The 27795-nt window shown below is 38.4% G+C and overlaps 1 protein-coding gene across 3 annotated transcripts; it reads left to right on the forward strand.

Moving 5' to 3' along the window:
• LOC100369957 (uncharacterized) lies at positions 1 to 27758 on the forward strand. 3 transcript variants are annotated; one of them, XM_085499421.1, is made up of 3 exons: positions 1 to 189; positions 24002 to 25219; positions 25339 to 27758. In XM_085499421.1, exons 2-3 carry the CDS (start codon positions 24013 to 24015, stop codon positions 25641 to 25643), a joined length of 1512 nt encoding a protein of 503 aa, XP_085355547.1. In that variant the 5' UTR covers positions 1 to 189; positions 24002 to 24012; the 3' UTR covers positions 25644 to 27758. The 3 variants fall into 3 exon arrangements, with proteins under 3 accessions (XP_085355547.1, XP_006814331.1, XP_085355548.1); XM_006814268.3 differs by lacking the exon at positions 1 to 189 and adding an exon at positions 15820 to 16112; XM_085499422.1 differs by lacking the exon at positions 1 to 189 and adding an exon at positions 18905 to 19034.
• Positions 27759 to 27795: the final 37 nt, after the last annotated feature.

Raw genomic sequence — 27795 nt, forward strand, 5'->3', positions numbered from 1 at the left:
TATTGTCATATTCAGATTGATATTGATCTAACTAGACAATGAGGGCGCTGTTCCATAAGAATAAACTCAATTGAATGGCACGTGTGCCGAGCTGTACATGCTTGCAGACACTCATTACTATCCAAGGTGGCACAGACACTGCACATCCTACGTAATACCTCAAACCTATACCGTATGAGTAAGATTTAAGTAAGTGGAAAAATTTACTTTTCTTTGTAGTGTCCGCTTATGCTGTTAAAATACACCGCATAAACGTTGCAATTCGTTCATCACTTAAACCATAATTTTCAAATTTATTGAGAGGACATAAAATTACCTATTTATTACTGAGTACTCAGTACTTGCGTGGCAAACATGGAAATATCGTCAGTGTTAGTTATTCTTCCGGATTGAACAGTTTTACGTTACCATGACAGTTGCATGCACAATTTTGTTTTTCTGTTAAATTATCACAAGGTCCATCCCCAGCAAATCGAGCGTACACATGTGTTGGTTTGGACAAAAAGTGCATTTATCACGCTCGAACTTGGCGGTTTGTTGAGACCAAGCCTGTGTATGTGCTAATACATTTTTTTCAACTTAGGCATGCTATTGATAGCCTACTTTGAATTACATGAACGCTTTATTTTACATCGTCATATAGTCAGTATATGGGAGATTGAAGATTTCGTGTTTCTAGGTCGAAGCTAGTGATGAGATTTGATGTGATCATCTGTATACAAGACCTTCTGTCGTTGAATGGGTAAAGTTGGCTGCGCCTCGAGGATTCGGACTTGTCGAAATGCACACGTATTGAAAGTGTAGTCGCTGAAAAAATGAAAATGCTAGTATCAATAACACGGTAAAATTGGAGGGGTATAAAGGAGGTTGTGATGAATTATTGTCTTTAGGGCATTATATCGGTGCGCCAGATTGTCCAATTCAATAACGTATTGTATGGCTATTATTTCAACTTCTAATCTCCGATGTCGCCATATCAGATAACACAATTTGTATTCTAGAAAACGTCTGGCTTGTCACATGTGTTTGTAAATAAAAACGTATGCGATTTCTTGCCGTGTGGTTCGAACCCTGCGCAAATTTTCTTGGAAAAACATAGTATTGCTTAATTAGAGAATATTTTGCTTCTACCAGGCACTGATGGGAAGATACTTTAACATGGGAAGATACTTTAACAATACCAACCAACGCAAACCAATACCAACCAACGCAAACCAATACAAACCAACGCAAACCAATGCCAACCAACGCAAACCAATACAAACATGTCAATTATTACCACAATGACGTATTACACAATAATTCAGATTGTCCTCTTCACTCTACAATGTTGTGTCCATTTACTGACAGTTTCATAACAGCTTTCATCAGAGTATCACAAAAATAACATTTTCGTCTTTTTTAATTAAACTCAAATAATCTCAGATCTGATCTCTAGCTTCATATTTATCTGTCCATACCTCCTTGGATGACCATTTGCTCATGTATCTATGCACGTAGATATTGAGAATAAAACAACATAAAGAAACAAATAAAACGCTATCATAAGACACATATTATCGAGAATGTGTTCTTAAAATAAATGCCTTTTGCGTGACAAAAGTTAACATATAAATAATGGGTAGTATAGTGTGTCCTTGTTTCATCTAAAGGAACAATATGGGTTAATTGTTTTACGATATTAACATATTATTTGTAGTTGTTGGGTAGTCGTTCTTAAATTTACGGATTTGTTTCTCTGACATTGTTGCATGTGTTAACCGGCGCTATCATAAGGTTTGACTACCTCGTTTAGATGTCTCAAACTCTGCCAATGGATGGATTGCGACGAGCTTAACTTTTGCCTAACTTTATGCGAGGACTTTTGCTATTAACGGTGTATGAAAGACAGAAAACTCTTCAGATTTGAATAAAAAAAGTAAGCTTTTACTTCTGAATGCGCCTTTATTTCTTTTTTAAAGCACTCTTTGTTCCCTCACAATGGGAACTACTTTGTTGTTTGCGGCGATACATGTTACTGAGGAGTGATTAGAAATAGTCACAAATAAATACACTAGAAGCGAAACATGTCGTTTGGTAGATTTTATTTAGATTACAAGAAAATCGACCGAAATCTACCTGTTTCCCTGGGCATGCACCAATACTAACAATTGCCAAGCACATCTGGCGAGGGGAACGGATCAGGCCGCTCTACTTAACGCGTTAGGGACCTATCAAACATTTAAGAAAAATGCATTTACTTACCAATGCGTCCAGAATCGTGTTAGCCAGTTCAGACCATTTAGATGGAAAGTGGTACGAGTTTTTGTAAACTAAGATGAAAGTTTTACTTTGTGCATTTAGAGTTAAGTGTGAGTGTGTTCCAATTAACGCTTGAGACAAATTAATGCAACATCACGGCCCTGTTGATTATGTATATCAATTCGACTTAGCGGTTCCCCACATAACAATCCGGTTAGACGATCGTGATTTGATGAATGAATTTAAACCCACACTTGAACTGACACTGACAGAGTTAGGTTCAGATACACATACACGATGCCTAGTATCGATTTTCCGAGTTACAACCGTAAAATTTTCATTTCATTACCACTCGTTTTCACTTCACTAAATCCTCAGTTTGTCGCGATGCAGTTTAACTCTGCCACGTAACAATGCTGAAACACCATGGCAATACCTCTAATAACCCTTTGGAAAAATTGTAAATTAAACAATTTCAGTTCAAAAATGCGAAAGCAATGAGATGTTAATAACACTTTGGGAATGATCAATTGACACATAGCACTAGCATCGCCATGGTTATGAAATACATTAGAGAAGACCCTAGCTAACATCCGAGTCGGCTTCCCTTGAGGCCATTACTAAATTCCATTGAAAGCGAATAAAAGCGAACCCAAATAACCACCGTTATTTAGCGTCCTCATCCTCATCCCTGGGGGTAGGGCATAGACAAGACTGATTCTTACCAAACACAAAATGCGTTGCTAAAGTATTGCTTGGAGTCCATGCTCTATTGTAAGGGAAAACAATGGCAGAGGTCACGTGGGCTAATCCCTCTAGCAGCGGTGCAGATTTTCCCAAGGACCAAACACCCCAAGTATGCAACCACTAACGACCCCACAAACAATGTCATTAGAATTCCCTCCCCAACTTTCATGTTTGCTGTGCTCTGTTTTCAGTTTTCTTCGCCTGAGTAGTTCCTTTCTAACAGACTTAAAATTCGATCGTTTGGGGGGATGATGGAATTCTCCCCCATAGAGTAATTACACATAGTGCTTTATAGGAAAGCTTCCGTTATATGAGTTCTTTTCTTACAGAAACTTTCAGTGTGGTATCAAAATAACGGCATTTTAACAGCAAATTCGTAAAATTTCGAGCGAACGGTGTCTGGCAACTTCTGACAAATGCAATAAAAAAATTGGGAATAGTCTTTGAAGATGAAAAAGCAGTAGACATGGTCAGAGGTCATAAGTCATACCGATATGGCTTTGTGTTCGATTGGAAAACTGGCCAAGATTTTTATCGTTTTCACAAATGCGTTAATAACAATTTGAACTTTAAAAAAACGGTGTGTGATTAACTCAATGTTTAGACAACTTGTGAAGATTACTGTGTGGCTTTTGAAAGCGCTGAATAATAACAGTAGCCAAGAGATAAAAGAGTCTGCACGTACAGACACACACATATAATTAGGAGAGAGGGTGCTTGACAGGAGTCATATAGAAAGAGTGAGAGTGATTGATGATCTAGCTAAACAAGGCGGGGTTCACGGAGGTAATAATACGATGATGGAGTTGAATATACATATGTAAACACACATGGTAAATGATGTGAAACGGTACGGGTTACCTGCCAGGTAAATTGCAAGACTGTCCTTGATATACTGTGTAATCCCTGATTACGAAACCAGGAACAATCAGAACAGAGGAATAGTGAGATATATAGATAGATAGAGATTAAGAGAGGAATGTGGGCTGAAAAACGGGCATATCTAGACCATGTGGTCAATGACATAGAAAATCACACGTATAGGAAGCAAACGGTGCTGTTTACGAATTATTAAAACTGTGGCTACTTTCCAAGCAGGTTTTCAGAAAAAATATGCGATAGAAGAACTGTATAGACAGAACACATTGTACAGTTGGCAAATACAGACCGTGCATGCGCATTTTATGCAAAACTTATTAGCGTAAGAAGATAGTTTTCGCGTAATGCTCAGATCACCTGATGCATAATCAATGAACACACCATGAGCAGACAGAAATAAATGTGAATGGAATGTATGCAGGAATTTTTCACGGTCGGATGCTAAAAGGTAGCACGTGAGAACACTCCGGGGCCTCGTTCGTCACGGCCGATCAATAAGATGGGGGTTTCTTAAATTAACTAATGGACTTCAAGTTTGTTGTTGTATCATTATTAGGTCATTATCGCATTTATAACGCAACTGCTTCTGCGCACGGATGTCATTACGAATAGAACGAGTCCGAGTCTGTCAGCTTGAACTTGAGGGCCAAAACGTGCGCAATATGCGTATAAAATACGCATGCCAATTGTGTTCTCGAGTTTTATACATTTGTCGCCTTGTCACAGATTGTGAGTTTCATCTTGATTCGCACTGATAAATGAAAATGTTTTACACAAGCGATGATCCACCATGCCAATGGAGAAGGACAAGCATTACTTATGTAAATAATTGGTATATACGTAATATAGCCAAAATGAGCTAATAGCTCAATTCAGCGTCACCGTAGTGTTGGGAACGAATAGTCATGTTTGTGGGTAAAGTTACAGATTAGTATATATAATTAAATAATGTTTTGAGTACGTTTTCCCATCCTTATATAAAACATTGAATCCTCACTCTTCGCGGGTATAAAACAACAACTTGAAAGAAATACGTGATTTAAAAAATGTCGCAACCCAAATAACATGAAAAAATGATGCAACAGCCAAACCCTGTAGTGCATGTGTAGTTTCTACGCCAAGAGGCTACGGGAAGATAGAATCACACAGGAAGCAGTGGCGGATCCAGAGGGGGCAGGGGCCATGCCCCCCCCCCTAACGCATGATGATTTATATCATCTGGATTACGCATAGCTTCACTGCGATTTATATATATCTTATTATGTATATCTTAAGCGAAGCTTGGACCCCCCCCCCCCCCAACACATTTTGCTTGATCCGCCACTGACAGGAAGTCACAGGTATGCCAAACAACGATGAAACATGTTGTTTCTACCTTTGCACGATTGTACCCCCTTTCTAAATTCGAATAGCAGCATCGTGTTGGCGATGAGATAAAACAAATCAAGAATGTATAAATATCTCCAAGAAACAAAATGGCGAAAGGATCCCCTGGATACGAAAAATCAAATCTTCCAACATAGCCTGGAGGAACAGAGTGATAGCGAGATAACATATATGTCCACACATTCAAGACTACAATAAACCATGTTTGCACTTGTGGGAGATGTTGTCAAGTTCAATAACATCACATCAACAGATTGAATGAAGCACCATTACCACCGGAAAAGTGGAATAAAATCACCAAGTACTGCCTGGAGTAATGGAGTGATAGTGTGAAAACATCTATGTCCACACAATTCAAAACTACAATAAACAATGTTTGCACTTATGGACGACGTTGTCAAGTTCAGTAACATCAAACAAGTGGGATCCCAGGCTGAACCCGCGGGCTGTGTAACAAATAAGTTGAAATGTATTGCATTCCGAATAAAATGCCGTGTATTTAGCCTAGAACAAAGTTGTCACAAACATGTTTAATACCAGTGTGTTATTACACCGGTCCAACGATTCAACGAGTGTACACTACATTGATCTCATGAGACGTACGGTAGGTCATTATTCGAGTTTTATCCCGGATTACCTCGATCATTTATCTTACCGATAGCTTAAAACGTTAAGACTTGACTCAGTGATCTTTTGGCGACTTTTTTTTTTAAATTCAAGTACATGTTTTTATTTTGTTATACGGGAGCTCTAAACACTTTGCTGTTAAGTGGGGTACCAGACTTACTGCAGCGTCGTAATGATCTGCGTTGCCTCTAAATTAATATGAGTATTTTATTGAAATATGCTAGAATCATACATGTGCATGCTTGCAAACAGCTGCATTGTGATTCGCTCACATTGATTTTACACGTGATTGTGACGTAATTGCATTATATATACTCAACTACCCGTATGTGGAATCTCGCATCCAATTCTTAAAGTTTGGGAATACCGAGTGACGGCCTTAATAAGTCGGTTCTTTATGCGCGTCTGCGTATATAATACACGTCTAAGTTATTGCAGAATTATTGTGACACAATAACAGTGATTCCTTTTAGACTACCGTGAATGGTAGATTGTGAGTCCGCGGAAACCCCAGAGACGCGGGTACTGGCAAGGGAAATAAATGATCTAAATTAGTGTAATGAAGCTGAAGTGAGCACATTTGACAACGGATTAGCGACTCACTTCAAGATGTTTTTACCGTAGTTGTCATGGTGAATGTATATATATACACACATGTGAATAAGAAAATAAAGTCGCGACAGTTTCAACGAGTTTGTCTTTTAGGAAAATAGAGAGTTGAGGTACGCGTAAATATATGCCAATTCCCATCACTGTCGTAAAAAGAACGAGTTTAATAAAAATTGTTTAACTGGGTTGACATGCAACTCACTGAAAGTATAAGTAAAAAGTGAAAAAAAGTCCGTCCAGGTGTTATCGTATTTTCGGCGTACCTCTTATCCTCTTTTATGCCAATGAGGGCGTTCAAATTATAGATACATACCCACCTAACATTAATTTGTGCTTATTTAATAAAAAGATATACGACCCCGTCGGTTTTAAGGGGCGGGTTTGTTATACTCGACAAGTTCGGACTTTGTTGTCTATATTTTTAATTGTACGTTTAAGGACGAACCTGACATATATTACTTATCTCTGATGTAACATAACTGTGAACGATATCAACAAAATAATATTTCTGTAATTACGTACTTTGTGAAATGAAGAATACCAACAGCTTGCATATCGCAGCTACATCAATAGAAAACATCGAAATGTGCGCACATGGAACTAAGGGGTTTACACTACGGCACCATGTTAACGATTTTTCTATGCGGGCAAAGCCTAACACAAGGGAGCTTGGAGTGTTACGTGAAACAAAGATATATATTTGTGTCGTAATTAGCAAGTTTCGAATATGGCGTTAGTTGCCTGTACTGCGCCACAGGTTATATGATCTCGTAAACAGGCAACCGACTTTTCAGTTACAACTATTTGGAAGTCAATTGGCCGTCGCGGAAAACATTCAGTTGTTTGTTTGGTGTAACATGTACGTTTTGGCAGTACACTGAATGCGCCTAGGTAAAGGTGGGCATCCGTGTCTATGATCAGTTCAATAGAGTGAATAGGTGCAGACATGAGTTCACGAAGTCGTTGCAATAAACAAGAAATGGAAACGTTTTCTAAGGCGGGTAAACTACTTCGGTTGTTAGTGGGACGTGCCTCGAGTTTAAGCTTGTGTATATCACTGTCATGCATTCGACTGTCTATTGCACTGGGTGTGATTTGGTATGCGGTGCGCCGCTGCTGCTTGCTGGCAGACATTTTTTTACCGTACTATTTGTAAGATATGGCTAAATTCGTTCGTATTACATTTTTAACTATTATCGACTCTATTTCGCCTTTTGTTTTGCTAATTAATTAATATTGGTTATTATATGTTGTTTTTTTTTATTAAAAACTGAAATTGAAAATTGGTTTGCGAAAAAGAACTAAGTGTGCGGAAATGCCGCAATGGATCGTGTTGGCGATCTACAGGTGGTTTCCGGTTTAACACTAACGATACAGCCCTCTCCAATGGAGGAGGTAACGGTGAAACGACGCGATTGTTTTGATCGATGTCCCAATCATATGAATTTCAACTGACTGCCAGCTAAATCTCCCTTGAATCTTTCAAATTAGGACTTATCTCTTCGCCAGAGACTGTTAAATTAAACCAGCAAAGAGTGTGAATAAGATGTGTCTGTTTGGGGTCGCATTGTCGAGGTGAGTTAGGCGTGAAATTAATCAAATAAAAATAGCATTCCGCTGATGGAGTCACTCTGGGGGACGCCGATCATGCGTACTGTAGACAATGTAAAAACCCGTAATTTGCAGGTAACGCCCAACAGCAAGGGTGTTTACTGTACGAGGATATTGAATTGAAAACGGTAGATACCGACAAGTCGATAAAGTACAGTCGTTGTAACTAAGTATTGTTACAATAATCAATGTGACTGTTGGACCGTGTCGGGATTTTAGATCTCTAAACAGAAACGTCAATATCACAGACCCTTTAATCTCTCTGGCATCTGTCTTATAATAATGTGCCCACAACAAGGTGGTAATGTCAATGTTATCCGACTATAACAACAGCATTCTGTTTGGGTTTTTTTTATTTTTTTTTTTTTTGGTTTTTGGTTGAAAAGAATCTAAAGAGTGAATAAAATGCCAGAGTTAATATCAAATCAACCAAAGTCAGGTTGGTATGTGGGAGATAACTCCGCACAGTTCGTGTCTTTTGTAACAGATGATATTATGTCATGGTCTTGTTTTTTTGTTTATTTCATGATATCCACACGTAACACGAATATATAACGTCATGAAATTGGTGAAAATATATTTTTATTAAAGATTTAATGATTCGACAATAAATAAATAACTATTTTTTCAGTGCACCAACGTAATAACTTTTGTGGGAATGAATTCACTTATTTTCTTATTTCCCGAAGTGAAAATAATCTATTTCAATGTCTATTATGTGTTCACACAAATATTAGAGGCGTTCATTTATAAGCAAATTGCAATAATTAACTATTTATCTGCAGATATCTTATAACTTTGTTGTTGGCAGTGCCGTTGTACCCATGATAGTCAATTGTTCAATTGAACAAAACCGCAGTTAGTACAGGTGCGACAGTAGCTACTCTTCTGTCATTTGAGACGTAACTATTAGGTGATATACCGTATCCTAGCCAATGATTTGGTCATTATGAGCCATGGCCACGTAATCGTCTATTGATTGCAACGTGAATGGTTGTCCTCGCCACGACAACAGCTTCATATTACCGAGATTTAAGTCGGCCCGATCAAAAACCTCTTTGTGTCATTGTGATTGTTTACGTAACCGTCATATTTCCAAAGAGTATCGATTGTGAGGTGGTGTCTATTGGTGATCGATCTGAAAACTGCGGTAAATATGGTTTATAAACTTTCAAACTAGTGTCGCCAATGTTCATAACGATAGTAAAATTGTCCAGTTGAACTGATGCTTTTGTCAAATAAAAAAAACAAAACAAAAAACAAGATAGTACCTGTTCAACTAGTATGTATCTTTTCGCATGAATGCATAAATAACCGACTGATCATGATCGCAGCGTGATTGCTATCCCAGGAGAGGGACTACAATTGACAGCATGCCAACTTATAGCACAGCGGTCATGATAGTAGACCTAGCGGATCAATATCAAAACATATCTGACGAGTATTCTCTCAATGATCCAGAGGTACGGCACCGGGATGAAAGTGGGAAATATGCAGTGCATTATGGGACCTGTTCAATGCGTGTGTATGCAGTGTATGGCGAGTAATACATCATATGTATACACGGTTACATGTTGGTGTATGAGTTTAGTCAAGACGTATAATCCCAAAACTGTCACAACAATGACTGACAGTCTGTCACGTGACCTTTTTTCCGTACCTACAAATTACTAGTAATTGAACAACATGTGCAGGCTCGTTGGCACACATTTTATTTTATACCAAGCATTCTGCATGGTAACTACCGCACAAATACACTCAACGCAACATGAATTACAGAAAACAAATAATACCAGATTTATCGGAATCGATCAAGTTGCGTATCACATACTGTGGCACACGCCCTTTTATCTAGCATGTTATGTTAGATAGTTTAGCTATCCTTTAATTTATCTAATTCAAAACGTAGCTAACTTAAAATAAAGTATATCCCCAGATTGAGGTGGCGGAAATAGGTGGAGAATTTTTATACCATATACTATATATGAGATTAGGCAAATGTTGCCAAATTGTTCATTTGTTAATGACTATGTGAATCAGGTCTTCCCGCGCGTGTTTTTGTTTTCACTTTTTTTTAAATGAATAGTTCCTTTCTTTTTGGTTTATTTCCTGTGAAATGTCACACTATGTTGATGGTTAGGCTGTAAACGGGCTATGCTTTAATTACAAAAGATTGTGTGACGTTTTGGATCGTTCATAATAGTCATGCTACAACACGACATTTGCCTCATTTTGATAAAACCTAATCAAGCATTTAATATTTTTAGCGGCCCTGTCATCTGACAAAACAATATTTAAACAAATTTAGACGCACTTTTGATTTTGTATGTTGCATAGTCATTAATGTTGTGTGTAGTGTGAATATTATTTTATTAAGAAGTATCATCATGTTCTTGTCCATTTATAACATGTTTGGCTTGTTCAAATTGCCTGTCAATTTCAGAATTGGTATGGCTCGGAGCTGGGCTAAACGGAACAAATTTGCCTGGACAGAAAGTTCATTCATTCTGGGTTTGTAATAATAAAATATGACTCACAGATTGCTGTCTGTGATTTGATATTAAAATAGTTTGGTGTTGTCATAAATATACGTATAAGATTCCGTCTTATGGGAATTCGACTGACCCGTCGTAGTCGACGACTGGAGAAGAGGGGAGTCTATGTGATGTGATTTGCATATGTGAATTCCTGATTTCTCGCAGTACGTTATCCCGTAAAATCCGATGACGTACAAAATTTATTTCTTGAGAATCTCTTATATTTTTATAATCGATGAACACGGAACAAAAACACGTTGACTTGCCTGTGGTGTAAGTGGATATAGATAAGAAACCGATCAGAAACCACTGCAATGACGAAACACAATGTATCTTACTACCGTCGGTACTAATTATAATATAAGACATACATTGTATATGTGTGTGATCAAACTCCAAACACAGACTGGTAGTCATGTGAACAATGTATCAGTGCGTGAACATGATGTCAAGTGTAAATAGACCGTCGCTTGTGTGACATTTGACTCTTGTTAGTGCTTTGGGCGAATTGATGTATTAGAATGAAGGGATGCATCACGCAATAGGATGAACCGTGATTGGAGCAAAGTAAATCATTAGTCATCCCTAAGTGTTGAGTTGTTATAGTTAATTGCACGCACATGTGCAACGCGACACCAACAGTCAGTGGGTGTAACGTGACAGAAAGAGGTAATTGTAACAAATAATAAATAAGATTTATGCTGTTTCTGTCCCAAATATTTCCCAAATTGTATTTTTCGCACGTCATCATGTCAACACATAAGGAAATTCAGCGTATATCGTTTTGCTTCGAGTGCCATGTAATAACACTGACCGGGATACTGGTAGATTTTTAAGTAAGGCGGTGACTATGGGCGTAGCTCTCTGGTAGCATCATATTCTACATTTCTTTCTATCCAATATGTTAGAAGCGGAACGTGTAATCAAGTTGTGAATTATGTTAGTTTCATTGAAAGTTATGATTGAAATTATTGATTATGTAAACGAGTTTTGCTATGGCGGGAAAGTATCACGTGCTGAAGGCAGAAGCGGGGTTGACAAGGTTCATTGGAAGGACGCACGTATTACTGACAACATCGAAATAATTAATGCGACTATCCAGCGATAATTGCTGCCAAGTGAATTGGTGCATTTCGCTCGGTTTTGTGAAGTCTCGTTCCAAATAACGCATTTTCGCAGTAACAATGACGTTTTACTCGAGGGCAGTCGCTTGGTCACGTGAATCGCCTAGCACTGTCGTAAAGTAAACTATTGTGTTCGGCGATTTGCGTCATGACATCGTAAATCATCGAATAAAGATACAAGGTGCAGTTTATCATATCAAGGTGTTTGTCTCTAATGTTCGATGGTGCGCCTGGCTACGATTGAGCAGCATACCGAGAAGGCGGAAGAACAACTTGATATCGACTTATTCAAAACGCGTAGTGCTTTTGAAATAATACCACTCAAGCCATCTTACAACCAAATAAACATGCAACACACTATGGAAGTAAATATTTCTTACAAATGATGGTAATAAAATCTGTTTTTACCATAAAACTAGTACGTAAATTGTTCATGATTCGACCGTTGGTCTCTATCTAAATCGCCTCTAGTTACGTTCAGTTACTGTCCCCATACAACGTGTTTTTCATTGACCCTTGATTGGATCATATAATGACTCATTTAGAGGAAACAAGCACTCAGGAATGGAAACTTAACACATATATAGTCATTATTTAATTTCTACAGATTTAATTGCTCATTAAAGTGGTGTAGTAGTGTTACACCTAGCCTCTACACAGTGGAATGCCCGCCTGCGTCCAGTGGTATCAGCTCAGTCGACGTTCGTCCTCTGTGCGCGTATGTGCCACTTTTTAGCAATATATGTTGAGAACAGTGGGTTGCTTATATACCAGTGTGAATCACGATTCAGGAAAATAAGAAACTATCTCCTGAATCTTAGTTTTTAACAATAGGTTATTGTCCTCTTAAGTGTGTGTTGTCATTAGCAACAAGAACGACTCGTTGGTTTCATAGTACCCCTGGCAAGTCTTAAAGTGCATTAAAGTTAGCTAAGTTTATTGCTTGTCACCAAGCCAAGACGTCCCACGGGTGTTACATTCCTCTACGGTGAATGGTTCACGGCTTCGGGTAATCGTAAATGTCAGTTCGAAATTTGTATTGCTGGCAGCCCGCGGGATACCCTCCTGGGTTGGGTTGATATATAAGCGACCGTACTATGACGGGGTCACGCTATAATGGACAAAGATGAGGCTCGAAACGACATGTTTCTGGTCTCAGTTGTGTAAATTTAGAAGATAATGGCATATAACAAATCCACAGGGTAAAATTTCACTGGGTTCTGAGAGCTGGCGAAAAGTAAAAAATAGTTCACCAAATATAATAACGCTTTTAATTCACTGTAACAATTTCGCGTTTCTATATTAAAATAGTGCGTAATCCAATAATTCCGTTGGGTTTGTCGAGTTTTTGCAGAAATACTCGTTTTGTCTGTGAAATATATACAAAAGTTCGACAAGAATAGTATTATTGTATGTCTTTCTATCTATCATAACATGCCGTATTTGTTTATACAGGGGCAAAGTGAAAGCGATCTCTGTCATCATCTCCTTGCGTAGTATAGTGTAGAGACCCACTCTCTGAGCAGTCATCTGTGACATACGCATGCGCAGTGTGGTCTAACATAATTACAAAAGTTTCCATACGCGTATGCAGCGTCTCCATCCAAATAGTGTCGGCTGGTCTGCAGACAACACCTTATAATAAAAAAAACACAAATTAAAATTTTAAATCACGGACACGCTGCTGAAGAGTATGACCATTATTAGACCCTGGAGACAGTGAAGAAGATTTTTTTTTTCATTTCTACAATTGAAACTTAAACAATCTACAAATGCTGCTTCGATAAACCAAACACGGGTGGGGGTATTTCGTGTACACCATTTGTGATTACTAAACTCGCTGATGTCGGGATGCAATAATGCCACGAATCGCCATCATAAGCTCGTACATCGGGATATACACACTTCCTTCTTCAGAAAAACAAATAAAGCATCATTTTTATTATATCGTATAGTTGAACAAATGTATTGTATTTCCTGATGGGATGCAATAGCCGATCGAGTTAGTTAGACGCTTAGTTGGACTAGAAATATCATGAGTATTTCCTTGGTGGTATTAACTCCATTAAAAAGGAGCTAGTAATACACTTTAGTTGTAGATGTACATACATATATCCAACCAACATAACCTTGCGCGCGCAAAAAAAAAAAAAAAAAACAAAAAAAACATGTTGTTGTGGTGAACATAGCAACACGGCCAATGCTGCTGCAAAAAATATCTGGATTTACCACTCAAATACGTCAATTAATAGTATTGTGTGTACTGGCATGTGTAAAGCAAACTGGATTACAGTCAGGGACATTTTACTGACAATCTGAACATTGTTAGGAATCATCGCAGATATGTAGCTACGTGCAGAGATCGGCGTTGTTTTTTAAATGTTGATCAATGCCCATTTTGGACAATAAGATGACGGCATTGCCCGCTACGCGCCAGTTGGTCGACCTGATCACATCGTATTTGGATCGGCGTTGTGTTAGTGCATGTTCCAACTACGTGGGGTGCACGGTGTTGTTCGTTTCTCAATCACATTGAATTCGCAAGAGAAAAACAAACTACTAGTATTTAGTATTTTAAATATGTGATTTCATCATGGTCACGTATGCCATTCGTGGTTCAATGACCATCACATCATAATTTCCAAATACGCCACAAAAGTATTTCCATGCCAAAACATACGTATATGTTTTTTCTGATGAAATATTTATTTTAATAAATTAAAATGCGACGTTCAGTTACTATTGAAATACACTGGCAACTACAAGATAACTGTAAGTTGACTCGTGGCGTAACGGCCACTAACCACTACTCAAGATAACAGCCCCCAAATGGTGGCAATGCAACCATTCATTGTCACCACCACACCGTACGGTATGAACGTAAACAGATGACACGGAACATCTTACCACCTATTGTCCGCGTTGCAATCGACGAGTGATGACGTAATCGGTGCTAATTCCCAAATAAATGCCAACTTGTGGTGTTAACTGTTCTAGGGAAATTACCCAGATGACGCACAAATTGTAATGAGAGGAAAACAAAGCGACTAACTATATGCTAATAAGTCAACTTTGGCTTGAGTAACCTTAGCCAACATATGTTAATAATGGAGGTTGTTGTTATAAAGTCTCCAATTATTTCTTGATCTTGAATTAAGCTGAGTTTTCTTGATCACGCATCTATCAATGTGATTATAAATTCCTGAGTCCACTAACTACTGTAATATTTTTGTCTGTGATTTGCAATAATCACACGTCAATAACTGTAAAGCGACATTACAAGATTGTCGCATCATTTTCACGGAAGTTTGTCTTCCGTCTGATATTTTAAAAACAGCACTGAATTTCTATTCCCATGCAGACTACAAAACAGAACTCGTGAATATTCAGTTGTATTTGCATAAAGTGTGAATAGCATTTTCACGATGTATAATCAACGCGGGTGTTATATTTATATCAATATCAAATGTGTCAATCGCCTGGTATTGTTGATGCAAATCCGTGAACTGCTTCCGCCTGTTTCTTCTCCTTAATGGTCATGAATGGGTTCGAAATTCTTCGCATGGCTTGCGTTGATATGTGCAATCGTACCTGAGCGACGTCAATTTACGTACTTTGCTTTTTTGTACTTTTTCATACGTAAATGTATTATATACTTTCCGCGTTTCCACCTATAGCTTTTCGGGAAGAGATATTTTTCCTTCTGTCGCGCATGCGCACACATGAATAGGTGATGTGGGGTGGGTCGGATAAGTAGAACTGTGGGGGGGGGGTCCTCAACATGAAGGAAATTTGAACAAACCATCAGAATATTTGCATGGTGTAATTCTCATTTGCGAGAAGGTACAAATTAATGGTGATTCATATCTTAAAATCAGGTTACATTGTATGGTACCTTGAATTTGATTCACCCTCCTAAGTGAATATTCAACACGCTGCACATGACGATACCCCTTCCATTAAGAATGGAACGGTCCAACTTGCATTCATTCATACAGACGTGAGAGACACACAGAGACATTAGCGTTTTACCGTTTCGATTTCTACACTGTTCATAGTTGTTCACCTGATTAAACCCGACATAAGCTACCCCACACGTACCAAGAAAACTACTCCCACGTCGATCGAGATTGTGATCTACCTGTACCTGGAAACCACTACGCACCGAGTCATCGCGGATGGTAGACCATCATCGAACACATGCTTTCGAGACAAGTACAGATAAGCGACAACATGCCCAAACTATTTCTCCTATCTAAAGACCGGTCCTCCTTACAGATGTCCACGGAAGAGGCAATACAACAACGGGATCGACACACGACTACGAAATGTAATATGCAACAATTGCTAGGTATGCGTTTTTACGTATTTTTGTTTTAATATTCAAAATAATGTTTTGTGCGACGTTTGGGTCATATCTGAAAAACTTGAATAATAATAATACTATTCACCGATCTCATAATAACGTCACTATTAAATCATTTATATGTTGAAGAATTATATATGCAGTTACTTTCTGTCGCTGCTTCATTATGTTAGGGGATGTACAAATGTGTATTAATTAATCGACCGTTCTGCCAGAATAATTATGCACAATGGACGGGTCGCCGAGCCCCGTCTTTTATGTCACTGTTCGAATTAATTTGCGTGTATCAAAACAATAGAGCCAAATGGGCTTAACGCCTGGACATTTAAAAATGCAACTTATCTCCAACAGACTAAATCATTTTGTAAAAAAACATACATTTGTATTAGTGTTCGTGTCCGATTGCCAACCATTTCATTAAAATTGAATAACCTGAGAGTCTATGGTAGTTTATTTGTTGTTCGCGCTGTCTCATTGTCTTCTATCCCATTGATGTTTACATATTACTGACGTCATCGGGCTAAGTGCGAATATATTCGCGGAGGAAATACACCAGAACGAATTCAATAAATCTGATTCCCGTGCATTCGTATTAACATGCATGTCCGGGAACTAGAACAGACTCGTGTTCTGATATTGTAAGATTCCGAGTTATGTATTTATACTACCATCGATTTGTTTTTGATTTTTTGATCTTGTATTCATACTACCATCGAATTTATATCTGTAAATCACCATGTGCGTGTTTCGTAGTGCAACGACGCCTAACTCACCCCACTACCCACATTAGATGCCTCAGCCCCACTCGAGTGGGCTTTCTGAATGGGTAACACTCATTTTTTTGTTTTCGACGATACAATTTATTGTTCTACATCGAACACAATATGGTGGTGGTGGCGAGAGCCAATACTTACACCCCTATCGTAACGTCCCAAAACTGGTCGTAATGTCTATTATTTACCAGGGCCGAACGCGAGTCGAAACGTCCTCTGACACCCGGCTACCATTTCAGAATGGCGGCACAGGGGATACATCTATGGACATTGTAACATAAAATAGGGAAAGTTCAGTAACAGTATCCCCTGGGGTGAAAGTTGTACATTTAAAACTTTGACTCATCTTCATTAATTGATTTTTTTTATATAAATGGACAAATTGCTAAGTGTTGCATATTACTATATTTGCTGATTACAAGTTACAAACAGTCAATGAAAGAGTCGTGGTATCATAGCAACGGCTACCGTATACCGCAAACAAAAATGCCACGCAGCTATGAGCTAAACAATTGTTTGTTTTTACCACACGTGCGTTAATTTGGTTGGATTCTTTGGAGGAATACACTTTCAAGTCCTGATAAATATTTTGTTCTTCCAAAGTGTGTTCCGCTGTATTCGAATAGGGTATAGTCAGAAACCGCTTTCTAGTCTTGTACCTATTAATATGTTATTCTCAACTTGGCTGCCAACACGCCGACGAGCAATGAAGCGAATACAACCCTAGGCGAAGAAGCGTATTCATTATATGAAGAAGAAAACAACTTCACAATTCAGGACAGTAGTGAGGGAATGTTATTATTCGTTCCAACGTAAGAATGATATTCCCATGCATGTGTTGTGTGAATCCTCAGATAGATAAACTGTGCAGTTGTCCAAGATTTATATACGATAGGTCGTAAAACGACAAGACGGATCGTCCCATGGCCAATCCACCTTCTATTGTTCGCTGATTGTTTTTTCAAACAGGTGGAAAACAAATAGTCGGCGGGTGCAACGACTGGCTACTTTTTATGACGTTTGCCATCTCGGCAATCACTCACCACAACCTACCTTTATGGGCCCTCCGATTTGCGCGCGTTAACGAATTTACGAGCTGAGTGTAATTACGTGTAGAGTCTATTACTTACGGCCTTATGCGATTTGTGATCACTTCACATTACAAAGGACCCAGTCTATCAAATCGTCTTTATGACTTGTTTCGAGACAAGCCCCCCTCCTCGTTTTATAGAGTTAACAGACCGCTGTTGCCCCACTTATACGTCCACAAAGTTGTCACGGTCAGCCTTAATCGACGTTCATTGAGTTTAGAGTACGACCACTACAAACGCTTGCATGTAATGTATTGTCGATCTTTTACCACTAACGATTTGTCCGTCAATTTAAGCACGCCAATGCCACAATTCAATGCAACATATATGTGTGTAGATATTGTAACATCTATCTAAATTGCATGAGCGATTTTATTGGCTACATGATCATTTTTTATGTTTTCAATTGTAGAAAATAAATGTTAACGTATTGTCGTGTGGGGTGTCACTCGTCTTGTATGGTGACGAAGTCGACCGTGACATACCAATCGGTACCTTGGTACCATCACCTAGGTCGAGTTACTCATATAACACAAGACAACTTTGCAGACATCGGCCTGTCTCGCAGACGAACTATAATTCACCTGCTAGCCGCCATAATCGTCTGTGATAATGTAAATTGAATTCTCCTCTACAGCGATGAAGTATCATGTTCCTTTCTACGTTACCATTCACCTCACCTGGCCCATGAATGCACAAATTGTTTAAGGTGTTCTGCTTGATCACAACCGGCGACGTGCCAAACAAAGTGTACTTTAGCACCGCCCCCGGCAGCCACTGATAAATCACATTGAATTTCTACTGAAACATAGCCGCGAGGTCGGCGAGCAGCGAAATTTTAATCGACAACCTGTGCGATAATGAGCTGATAAACACTAAACTGCCGGAAAATAAAATAGTAGACGGGGTTACGAGGTAGAAAGTGGGCAAGTTATTACTCGTCTGCAGCAAGTGTAATAGGGTCATCAAATATAGTCTTTAAAGTTCGATTTATCCGTGGCGCGCACATACAAGAAGGCGAGTAGCTGCGAGACGCTTTGCAGGTGAGGATTATAGCGGTGAGAATGTGTCATACTAATGTTTTTCAATTTTAAAGTATCGAGAAAATGAGGCTACTTTACGTGTCCAACAGAGGTGATTAACTATCACCTGATAATATATGTTAAGTGTTCATAGTTTATCAGTGACTGTATTTTTTTTTTTGGTCTGATTTATTTTAACGAACAATGCGGACACCTCTGCACGATCGAGTCAACCGACGTAACCATACTATTCTCTTACAATGTTTTAAGCATTGTAAGCGAACCTGGTTACTTTGATCTGAAATCACGAATGCATCTGCGAGTAGTGACGTGATCATGCAGTAGAACGGTTTCTAAGTATTACAAATCACAGTCCCTCTATAGACTATAGAGGGACTGTGTACAAATCCTGCCACACTACGCGTTCGGGCTCTTATTTAGACCTCCAGGATTACAGAAGTCGTGTCGAACTTAAAACAGTGACCAGTTATCAACATAAGATTTCAAGTATTTGCGCACAAAGGCCGAACAAGTGGCTAATAACTGTTCCACTATATCGGGTCATCAGAATCTCCTTGAAAGCCCAGAAAGCAACGAACTCCGCGTTTGCATGATGACGTCATTTTGTTATCTTGAGACAAGTCGTGTACTAGTCTTTACTCACTACTAGTATATCCCTTGTGTTTTACTTCGATCCGTTGTTGTCAGTAACGAGGACCGACTGATTATGGGGCCGGTGTAAAAGAAAACACACGAACCGCGTCCTACCAGTACGATGGACGATCGAGACATTAATTTTCACGTCAACCACATAGACCGTGACTATCATTTCTCTGTTATTTTTACGGCTATGACTAGGAGAACTAGAACTCAATACGCAATCGAGGACTGTGTTACAAGGCATATATCCGAAAGCGGTCGATTAATTTATAGATATTCTAGCATTCTCATATTTACTAGTATTCCTTAACAAAAACTTGAACTATCGTTTTTCTCTGAACAAACTTAATCCGTCTGGATTTTTATTTGTCACACCGGAAACTGATTTCATGGACATATTGAGCAGTCCGTGTGGTCTAATTTAACACAACACCAGTATTCCGTTTTATTACCAAACATCCAGTAACATCATTTTCAGAATTCTGTCAACAAAAGTGTTTGTCTTTGTTTCGCGATACCACCAACTGTCACGTGGCTGAACATCTGACAAAGCCCCTAAGAATAGGCTCCATTTCACTCAAGATTGTGTTTACGGAAAACAGCGAATCATTCTTCTCAGGCGGTTTTCACGCATTCCATTTGGGTTGGTATTCTAATTACCAACAGAGACCTAATTTTGGGGGGATCATCGTATTTGTTAGTACAATCGAGTTAAAAGTGCTAGAGCACGCGACAACGGCTCCCCGTGACGAATACATACAATACCGTTATCAGGCGTTGATTCTGGAATGGTCGTATCATCATCCGTATTAAGAGTAACATAGCGTCACATTGTAAACAAAGTTTTCTTTTACTCTACCCCTAACCACCAGCACAGAACAAAACCACAGGTTAGGTGTTAATTCGGTTGCATTCACTGACGTTAAAATATGCTTTGACTCGCTAAATGACTTTTTCAATACGTTCTTTCATCCGTGTGTTTAGTTTGTGCCATCAGTTTAATTTCTGCGTGGCGTCAGGGCTTTAAGAAACCAAGTTTCTTCTGAACAAACAACACATTCGCACTTCTTAACGCCCACTGTCATGTGATGGGGGTAAAACAAATGGAAACCTGTTCTAATTTATGTCCTCTTTTAAAAACACATATACACAATAAGCCTCTTTTATTTTAATAGAATTCATATAGAACAAAAACAACGCCGCACCGTAAAAGACCTTGTTTTAGCTGGAATTGATTCTTGCTGAAAAGACATTATCGTTACTTTTCGTTGTTGATGAGTTAAATAACATTTGCAATGGATTTTTTCATTGATTCCCTTCAGCGAAAATAAATTCCAAGTGAAAATAAAATAGATTACAGTTTTCACAAGCACATTCATATTAATGACAAACAGAGACATTTTATTCATAGTTTAACAATTTTAAATATCATTCGACAATTTACCCATTTACCCTGTAAAACAGTTCTTTTTACTACTTGGCGTACGCACAAATTATAATATATTTTAACACAGAATGTGAGGATAACATATACAGACACAATCGGCCTGTCTTAAGTACAGATAAGCGCATGGCACTAAAACAATAAGTTTTAATTGCGGTTTAATTACGATCGTAATGTAATCATGACAATGATAATTATCGCACCAGTGAACAGCTAGTCGATATTCATTTGTTCGGTCGCAAAAGCCAAACGCCCTCTGATTGGTCTAAAGTATACTACGTTGATAAAAGCAACCTTTCAACTAGCCGCCATATACGCTGGCGCGCCAAGCTGAAAAATGCAGAAACAAAATCAACAAACAATTTAACTGAAGCAAACTTAATTCACTGGTATATATAATGATTTATAAAACATGTAACAATGGTATATGTAAACACAATGCATCAGCAGTGAGGGCAACCAGGAAAAATCTATACGGGCCTAGCAGTAATCAGGGAGCATGGCCCTAAATTAAGCATCATGACGTTTTGAACAAATATGATGGAATTGTAACTGCTTGGATACATTCATTTTCATTAAAGTAACCATTTTTAATTACATTAATAACGACATTCAATCAGTTAAGAATATATTATGTATTTATATGTGAAGTATACTTGTAGTAGGTGTAAGGAAGGGGTGCGATAATCGGTCACTTCTACAGTAAATGCACCATATATTTATTGTATCTTTCAACGTACACGTGAACTGAAGTCCGGAAAACGAAACAGTGATCCGTTGTTGAAGTACATAAATGGGCATTGATCAGCACCCAGGTGTGTCAGTGTTTTCGCAGAGCCAGACATATATTGGACCTGTTTCATGTCGACAATTGAGATGTAGTTAAGTGGACGTTGATAGCGTTAGCGTAAAACTGCTTCATTTCAAATGTTGTTATATCTGGGGAGGCCAATAGTAGAGTGGACAAGAGAGCTTATCTTCATATGCAGGAGTTGATAGCACCCCTATTCTTGGTAGATATGATTCAAGGCTTGATAGTGTCCCGTCTATTGGCTTTGGGCAGTCATGGAGAAAACACAGCCCGTGGGGAAAAGTCACTTTAAGCTCAGAGAATTGCGGTATTCAGTTAGGTCGTGGGAGATACATCTCCTCCATTGCCTTCGCCATTCATAGGAACTGACCCAGACTAAATAGCCCGTACTGTTTTAGAAATTTGCCGCTCGAAAATGTGTAGTGGGGGATGAAGATTTGAAAGTACTCAGGTGCTTGTTAGAAGATGCGGGCAAGCATGGCGTACTACGTGGCCTCTACGCTGAATTGTCCGCTGACTTTTATTCAAAGCTTACATTAAATACACTGAGAACACGTTGAGACATGCGCAGACACAATGGTTAACTCCCTAAGGCGAGTCGCGGAGTTCACTTTCTACCTGTACATCCATTCTTCACGCATCCAGTTTGCTTCCATTTCCGCCGGGAATATACGACATTGTTTACCGGAGATTGGAACAACAAAACAAGTCCGTTGTAGGTCCACCAATTATCGTATCTCTGTTATCGTTTCCCATCATACCAATCACATACAATGTATGTCTACTGATCAACTTGCCGATACCCCGGATATAGTACGTACTTCATCAGTCGATACACCATACATAATGTCGTATCTACGTCACACATACTCACACGTACCTTATGCAGTTTATGTAATCTCATATCCATACCAGTCAGTAACCCCGGCTTGGTTTTGAGAGTAATATTACTTTTTGTTCAATTTTATCAATTCTAATCCGTGTTTGCCTAATTGTACGTCAGACATAATTAGATTATATGATGTGTGAGAGGTCTTTTTGACTTTTGACTCGTATATCTTAATTGTAAAATATTACGTATGTATACTCACCTAATATTAGGTCCATATTTTCAAGTAAAGTGGCTTCCAACATTTCACACAAATAGAACCATACATTTACGCCGTCTTGGTCTTTAGAATTGGAAGTAGTACTATACAATAGAACGTTTCCCCCGAAGTCTTCTAAGTAATTTTGGATTTTCTTACATATTTTCTCCGATTAACTGCTTACAAACGACAAATCGTATTGGAATGGGATCCAACATGGCTCTAAGGTGCTGTCAATGTTAAAATCTGTATAATGCAGTAAATGGGAAAATAAATCATATCTGGGGGATGGAAAGAAACACAGAATTCGGGAGAATAGACTTTCCTCGCAGGGAAACAATAGACGTGATCTATCAGAGTAGTAACAATGGGCCATTGTTTGATGTGATTGTGTATTAGTAGGCATTGTTTGACAGTAATGCGGTTTATGCGCGGATGGCAAGGATCATCGTGTTTTCCATCGTAGCAATGCTGGACTTTTTCGATTGGTTAGCCGAGCAGAATGTCGCATGTTGACGTTGTTTAAACTATAACTGATAAAAGTACAACAATATTTGTGTTTACTATAAAATGATTTGAATACTTTCAATGCCTACAAGGCCAAAGAGTGTTACAATCCGGGCGGGGAGGTTCTTGTGATCTCTGTAATACCATGATTACGCCAATCTTACTGTGAATAGACCGTTCAATCATTTACCATCCCTCACTTTTCTTGTCAATGTAATTTAGTTTTACATTACGCCTTGGTTCAGTCCTTGAAGTTGTGTTGGGAATAGATTAATCGATCACAATAATGCTTACCAATTTCGTCATTAGCTTCAGTTTCTCTTGCTTGACATTTTAATTTGATTATCGTTACCGACAAGTACGGTGCTGCAATCGTTCGATTAGAGGTGTGTAACTAAAATAAGTATACATGGTTTGTGCTATCAATGTCATCAGTTGAAATCTAATGTTTGATCTAATGTTTTGTTTTTCTCCGCAGACGTAGCAGAAATGGCCCTCAACGGTGAATCGTTACCCGTGCCAAGACGTGCCAAGCGAGTTGAGAATCAATCGAAGACTTCGTCGGAGAGCAGCAACATACCGAGTCCAGAGACTGAATCGCCTCTGAATATGTACCCAGACAACGAAGACGGGTCGCAGGGACCTCGAAAGCCCGACAAGCCCCAGGATGAAGCTAGAGGGCGATGTGAAACATTACCTGAACATGCAATCAACGATAACGAAGAAGAAATTGACGTCATCAGTACAGATGATCCAATTCTTCCGCCATTATTGTCTATACCTTCGTCCGTATCATCGCCTTCGTCCGCGTGTTCAACTCTGTCTCCAGCAACCAGTTTATCAACGGAAAACGAAATATCAGTCTGCGGAAACAGTCCGTCCACAGTTACAACCTCCAGCGAGACGTCTCCTACATCACACGGGCAAATGTCTCCAGACAAAACTACCCATCGACCAAAAGCGAAACCGTTCAACGTTGATTTCCTTATTAGTTCCCCGAGCCAGCCTAAGCCACTCACCGTCCCATCCAATGGATTTCAATATTACGGCAGCCATCTGCCAGTCCACCCGTTATCGCCAACTGGCACACATGTAAGTCCGTATCAAGCATTCGGTCCACCCATGATAGAGCAGATGCTTGGTTTTCGTCCACCGTTCACAACAATGCCTGTGTTTGGTATGCACCCATATTCCACTGCGTCGCAGCTTCAGCCACGTTTTGATGGTAAAGTTCCCATGACAAACGCAATCGTTCGAGCAACCCCTCCGAGTAACTATCCCCACTTCCCGTTGCAGCCTTTCGCTAACAGGATGAACCACCCACCTCAGCTGCCACAACGACTCACTGTCCATCCACATTCGATCCACAACGGCATGACCAGTCCAAACTCGATATCTCCAGTATCCAGCTCCAGTCCAACATCACCAGTGCAGAAGTACGCGCCACTGCGACGAGCCCCGGGGCGACCGCGAATGATCAGCCACGCCATCCACCTGAATCAGAATGGGGTAGGCATCTCATCGAGTGATCAGAATAGTTTTATGTGTGAAGTTTGCAATAAAGTGTTTCCACTACAGAGATTACTGAATCGGCACATGAAATGTCATAGCGCCATCAGGAAATATCACTGTGCATACTGTGGCAAAGGTTTCAACGACACATTTGACTTAAAAAGACATGTCAGAACGCACACAGGTAATCATCACATATTTTACCATAACGTTTATTTATTTATTTATTTATTTATTTATTTATTTATTTATTTATTTATTTATTTATTTATTTATTTATTTATTTATTTATTTTGCCACTAGGCGTACGTCCATATAAATGTGAGCACTGCGGCAAGTCCTTCACTCAGCGTTGTTCATTGGAGTCTCATCTCAGCAAAGTGCACAACATGTCCCACAGTTACGCCTACAAACAGCGTCGAACAAAGATCTACGTTTGCGAAGAGTGCGGCGTTACATCCGATAACCCCGACACGCACTACGGCCATATCAAAGACAACCATCCCGACAGCAATGAACTCAGGAAGTACCAAGACAGGATGCAGCTCCAAAAAATGGTCATGGACCCTTCCAGTGTAACCGAACCGATGATCGAGAGCGCCATCTAACGTCGGAGTAGCGGGAATGTATACATATTTTATTTATTATGGCAGCTTATTTTTTACTAAAAGTAAAACTTATTATAATTACAATTATAATTTCGAATAACGAAATATTTATGAAAACACATTCTGCAGTTCGTATTAAATGTCGACTATCAGATTGTTCAATATTACTCATCGACTATTGAATAGCGCCACCATTAGTTTACAAGTTTATACGCTTTGTTCGTTTGTTTCCATATTTTTCTTGATAAAAGAGACATTTACCTATTTTACTAATAATTGATTTTATTTCAACTCAACTTATTTTTTATAAGTGATAGTACCACTACATGGATATTTTCAGTTATTTGAGTATTATTATTCCGCAAACCAACGTGCAAAGTTCACGATCGACAATTTTACAGTCTGTACATGCAAATTGGATAAATATTGTGTATAGTCTCATGGATTACGATTTATTGAAATCCAAAATAATTTGATTGCATGTTTTTGTAAATCAATTTTCTACTATCAAAACAATTCAAAGATATTCAAATTTGTTCATATTACAATTTTAAAGAGCAATAAACTGATTGTAGCATGTACTGGAAAATAGACTGGCAAACCAAATAGAGTAAACTAGAATAATCCCGCTAGTACTGAGCAGAACATTTAAAGTCAAGTTTGTATATAGAAATGTTATTTTGATAATAATTGATGCCGTCGAACTTTCATCCACCGAACCATCCGAAGTACTTTTGTAACATTGTCGCCACATTACAAATGTCTTCCAATTCGCCATTTTGCAAATATTAATATTGTTAAATTTGTATTCACAATAACTAGAATATGTTTTGGCAATTTTTTTGATAATGTTTGACTATAATTTTGTATCGTCCAGTTCAGCAGCTGTGCCATTCAATTTTGCCAATTATCGAGTGTGGGTTACTCAAGAAAACTGTCTTATTGAACTATACTTTTTCGTTTTACATAAATACTAATATTAATATTGTTTATAAACCATTTTAATGGCTTAACTATTGTGTTGTGTAAAATTTGTATTATTTATATCGTTATTTTTTAAGACAATCTGTCGAGGGTATATTTCTGCTTTTCTATACTTCACAGTACTAAAAGACTAGTGTCTTACAAAAGTTAATTTTCGGACACTCGTCCTTCATGCTACGACATCTCTGTCGTGTTTTATTTAACTTTATTTATTTATTAATTTATTTGTTCTCTAGTTCATTCTGTATCTGTTTATCATAAACAAACCCGTCCTTTATAAATATAGCAATAATCAGTTATGAAATCTGTAACACCGTTGATATTACCGTAATTTATTTATTTCAATGCACCGTCTATCCAAATATTACCATTAGTGACTTCAATATGTATACCATGGACCTTAGACGCAAATATCCGCCGAAGTCTTGTTTATCTCGCCATCGGGTTCAATGCCCCCAGTACCATTGTCAGGGCAGCAGTAGACGCGATGAAGAAAGAAAATATTGCATGATATTTCAGGGGCAAAAGAAGTCACGTGACTCTCACTAAAAACGAGATATCTGTGTTTATTTGCGTATAAATTACTAGTACATGTATATTCTTATTTCACTGTTGTGGCTATTTACTGTACGATTCCTACATATCCATTCATCTTACGAGTTTTACCTTTTTATTTTTTATATAAATCTGTCTTCCATTAATATGTGTGAAGCAACAACATCACTTATTGCAGTTTCTATAAATTTCAATCCATTTTTTATGAGGTGGTATAATAGTTTTATATTTAACGTCGCGTGATAATTCAAACACCGGCTAAAATTATGTTTCTAGTTCCATCGTGTTAATACTGTTTTTATGGTATTTGGTATCAGACTTTTTTAAATACTCTGATCGAAACAAAATTTCGGATTTCTTTATCGTAATCAACTATATCCAAGTTTATAAGGCTCTAGACATAGCTTGATCTTTTTAAACTTCAATGTCGGGCGAAATTGTTTTTTTATGGATAATACCGATTTAATTTTTTTTTTTTGATACAATAATGGCTTCAAACTATTTTTATTAACAGTGTTTACACGTGTGTCCTATTGAGTGTGCTGCAAACTTGCAATAAATATTGAACAAAAATAACTTCCGTTATTGTTTTTGTATGTTTGTTCAGTTTACT

This window comes from Saccoglossus kowalevskii, chromosome 5, assembly GCF_978046115.1.
Source record: "Saccoglossus kowalevskii chromosome 5, keSacKowa6.1, whole genome shotgun sequence".
NCBI lineage: Eukaryota > Metazoa > Hemichordata > Enteropneusta > Harrimaniidae > Saccoglossus > Saccoglossus kowalevskii.

What these genes read in the sequence shown, in the direction of transcription:
- LOC100369957 (XM_006814268.3), top strand. Translation starts at nt 15,962, where the DNA reads ATGCTTTCGAGACAAGTACAGATAAGCGACAACATGCCCAAACTATTT. An exon ending in TAATATGCAACAATTGCTAG is followed by an intron (nt 16,113 to 24,001) that starts GTATGCGTTTTT and finishes TTTTCTCCGCAG; the next exon opens with ACGTAGCAGAAATGGCCCTC. An exon ending in ACATGTCAGAACGCACACAG is followed by an intron (nt 25,220 to 25,338) that starts GTAATCATCACA and finishes TTTTGCCACTAG; the next exon opens with GCGTACGTCCATATAAATGT.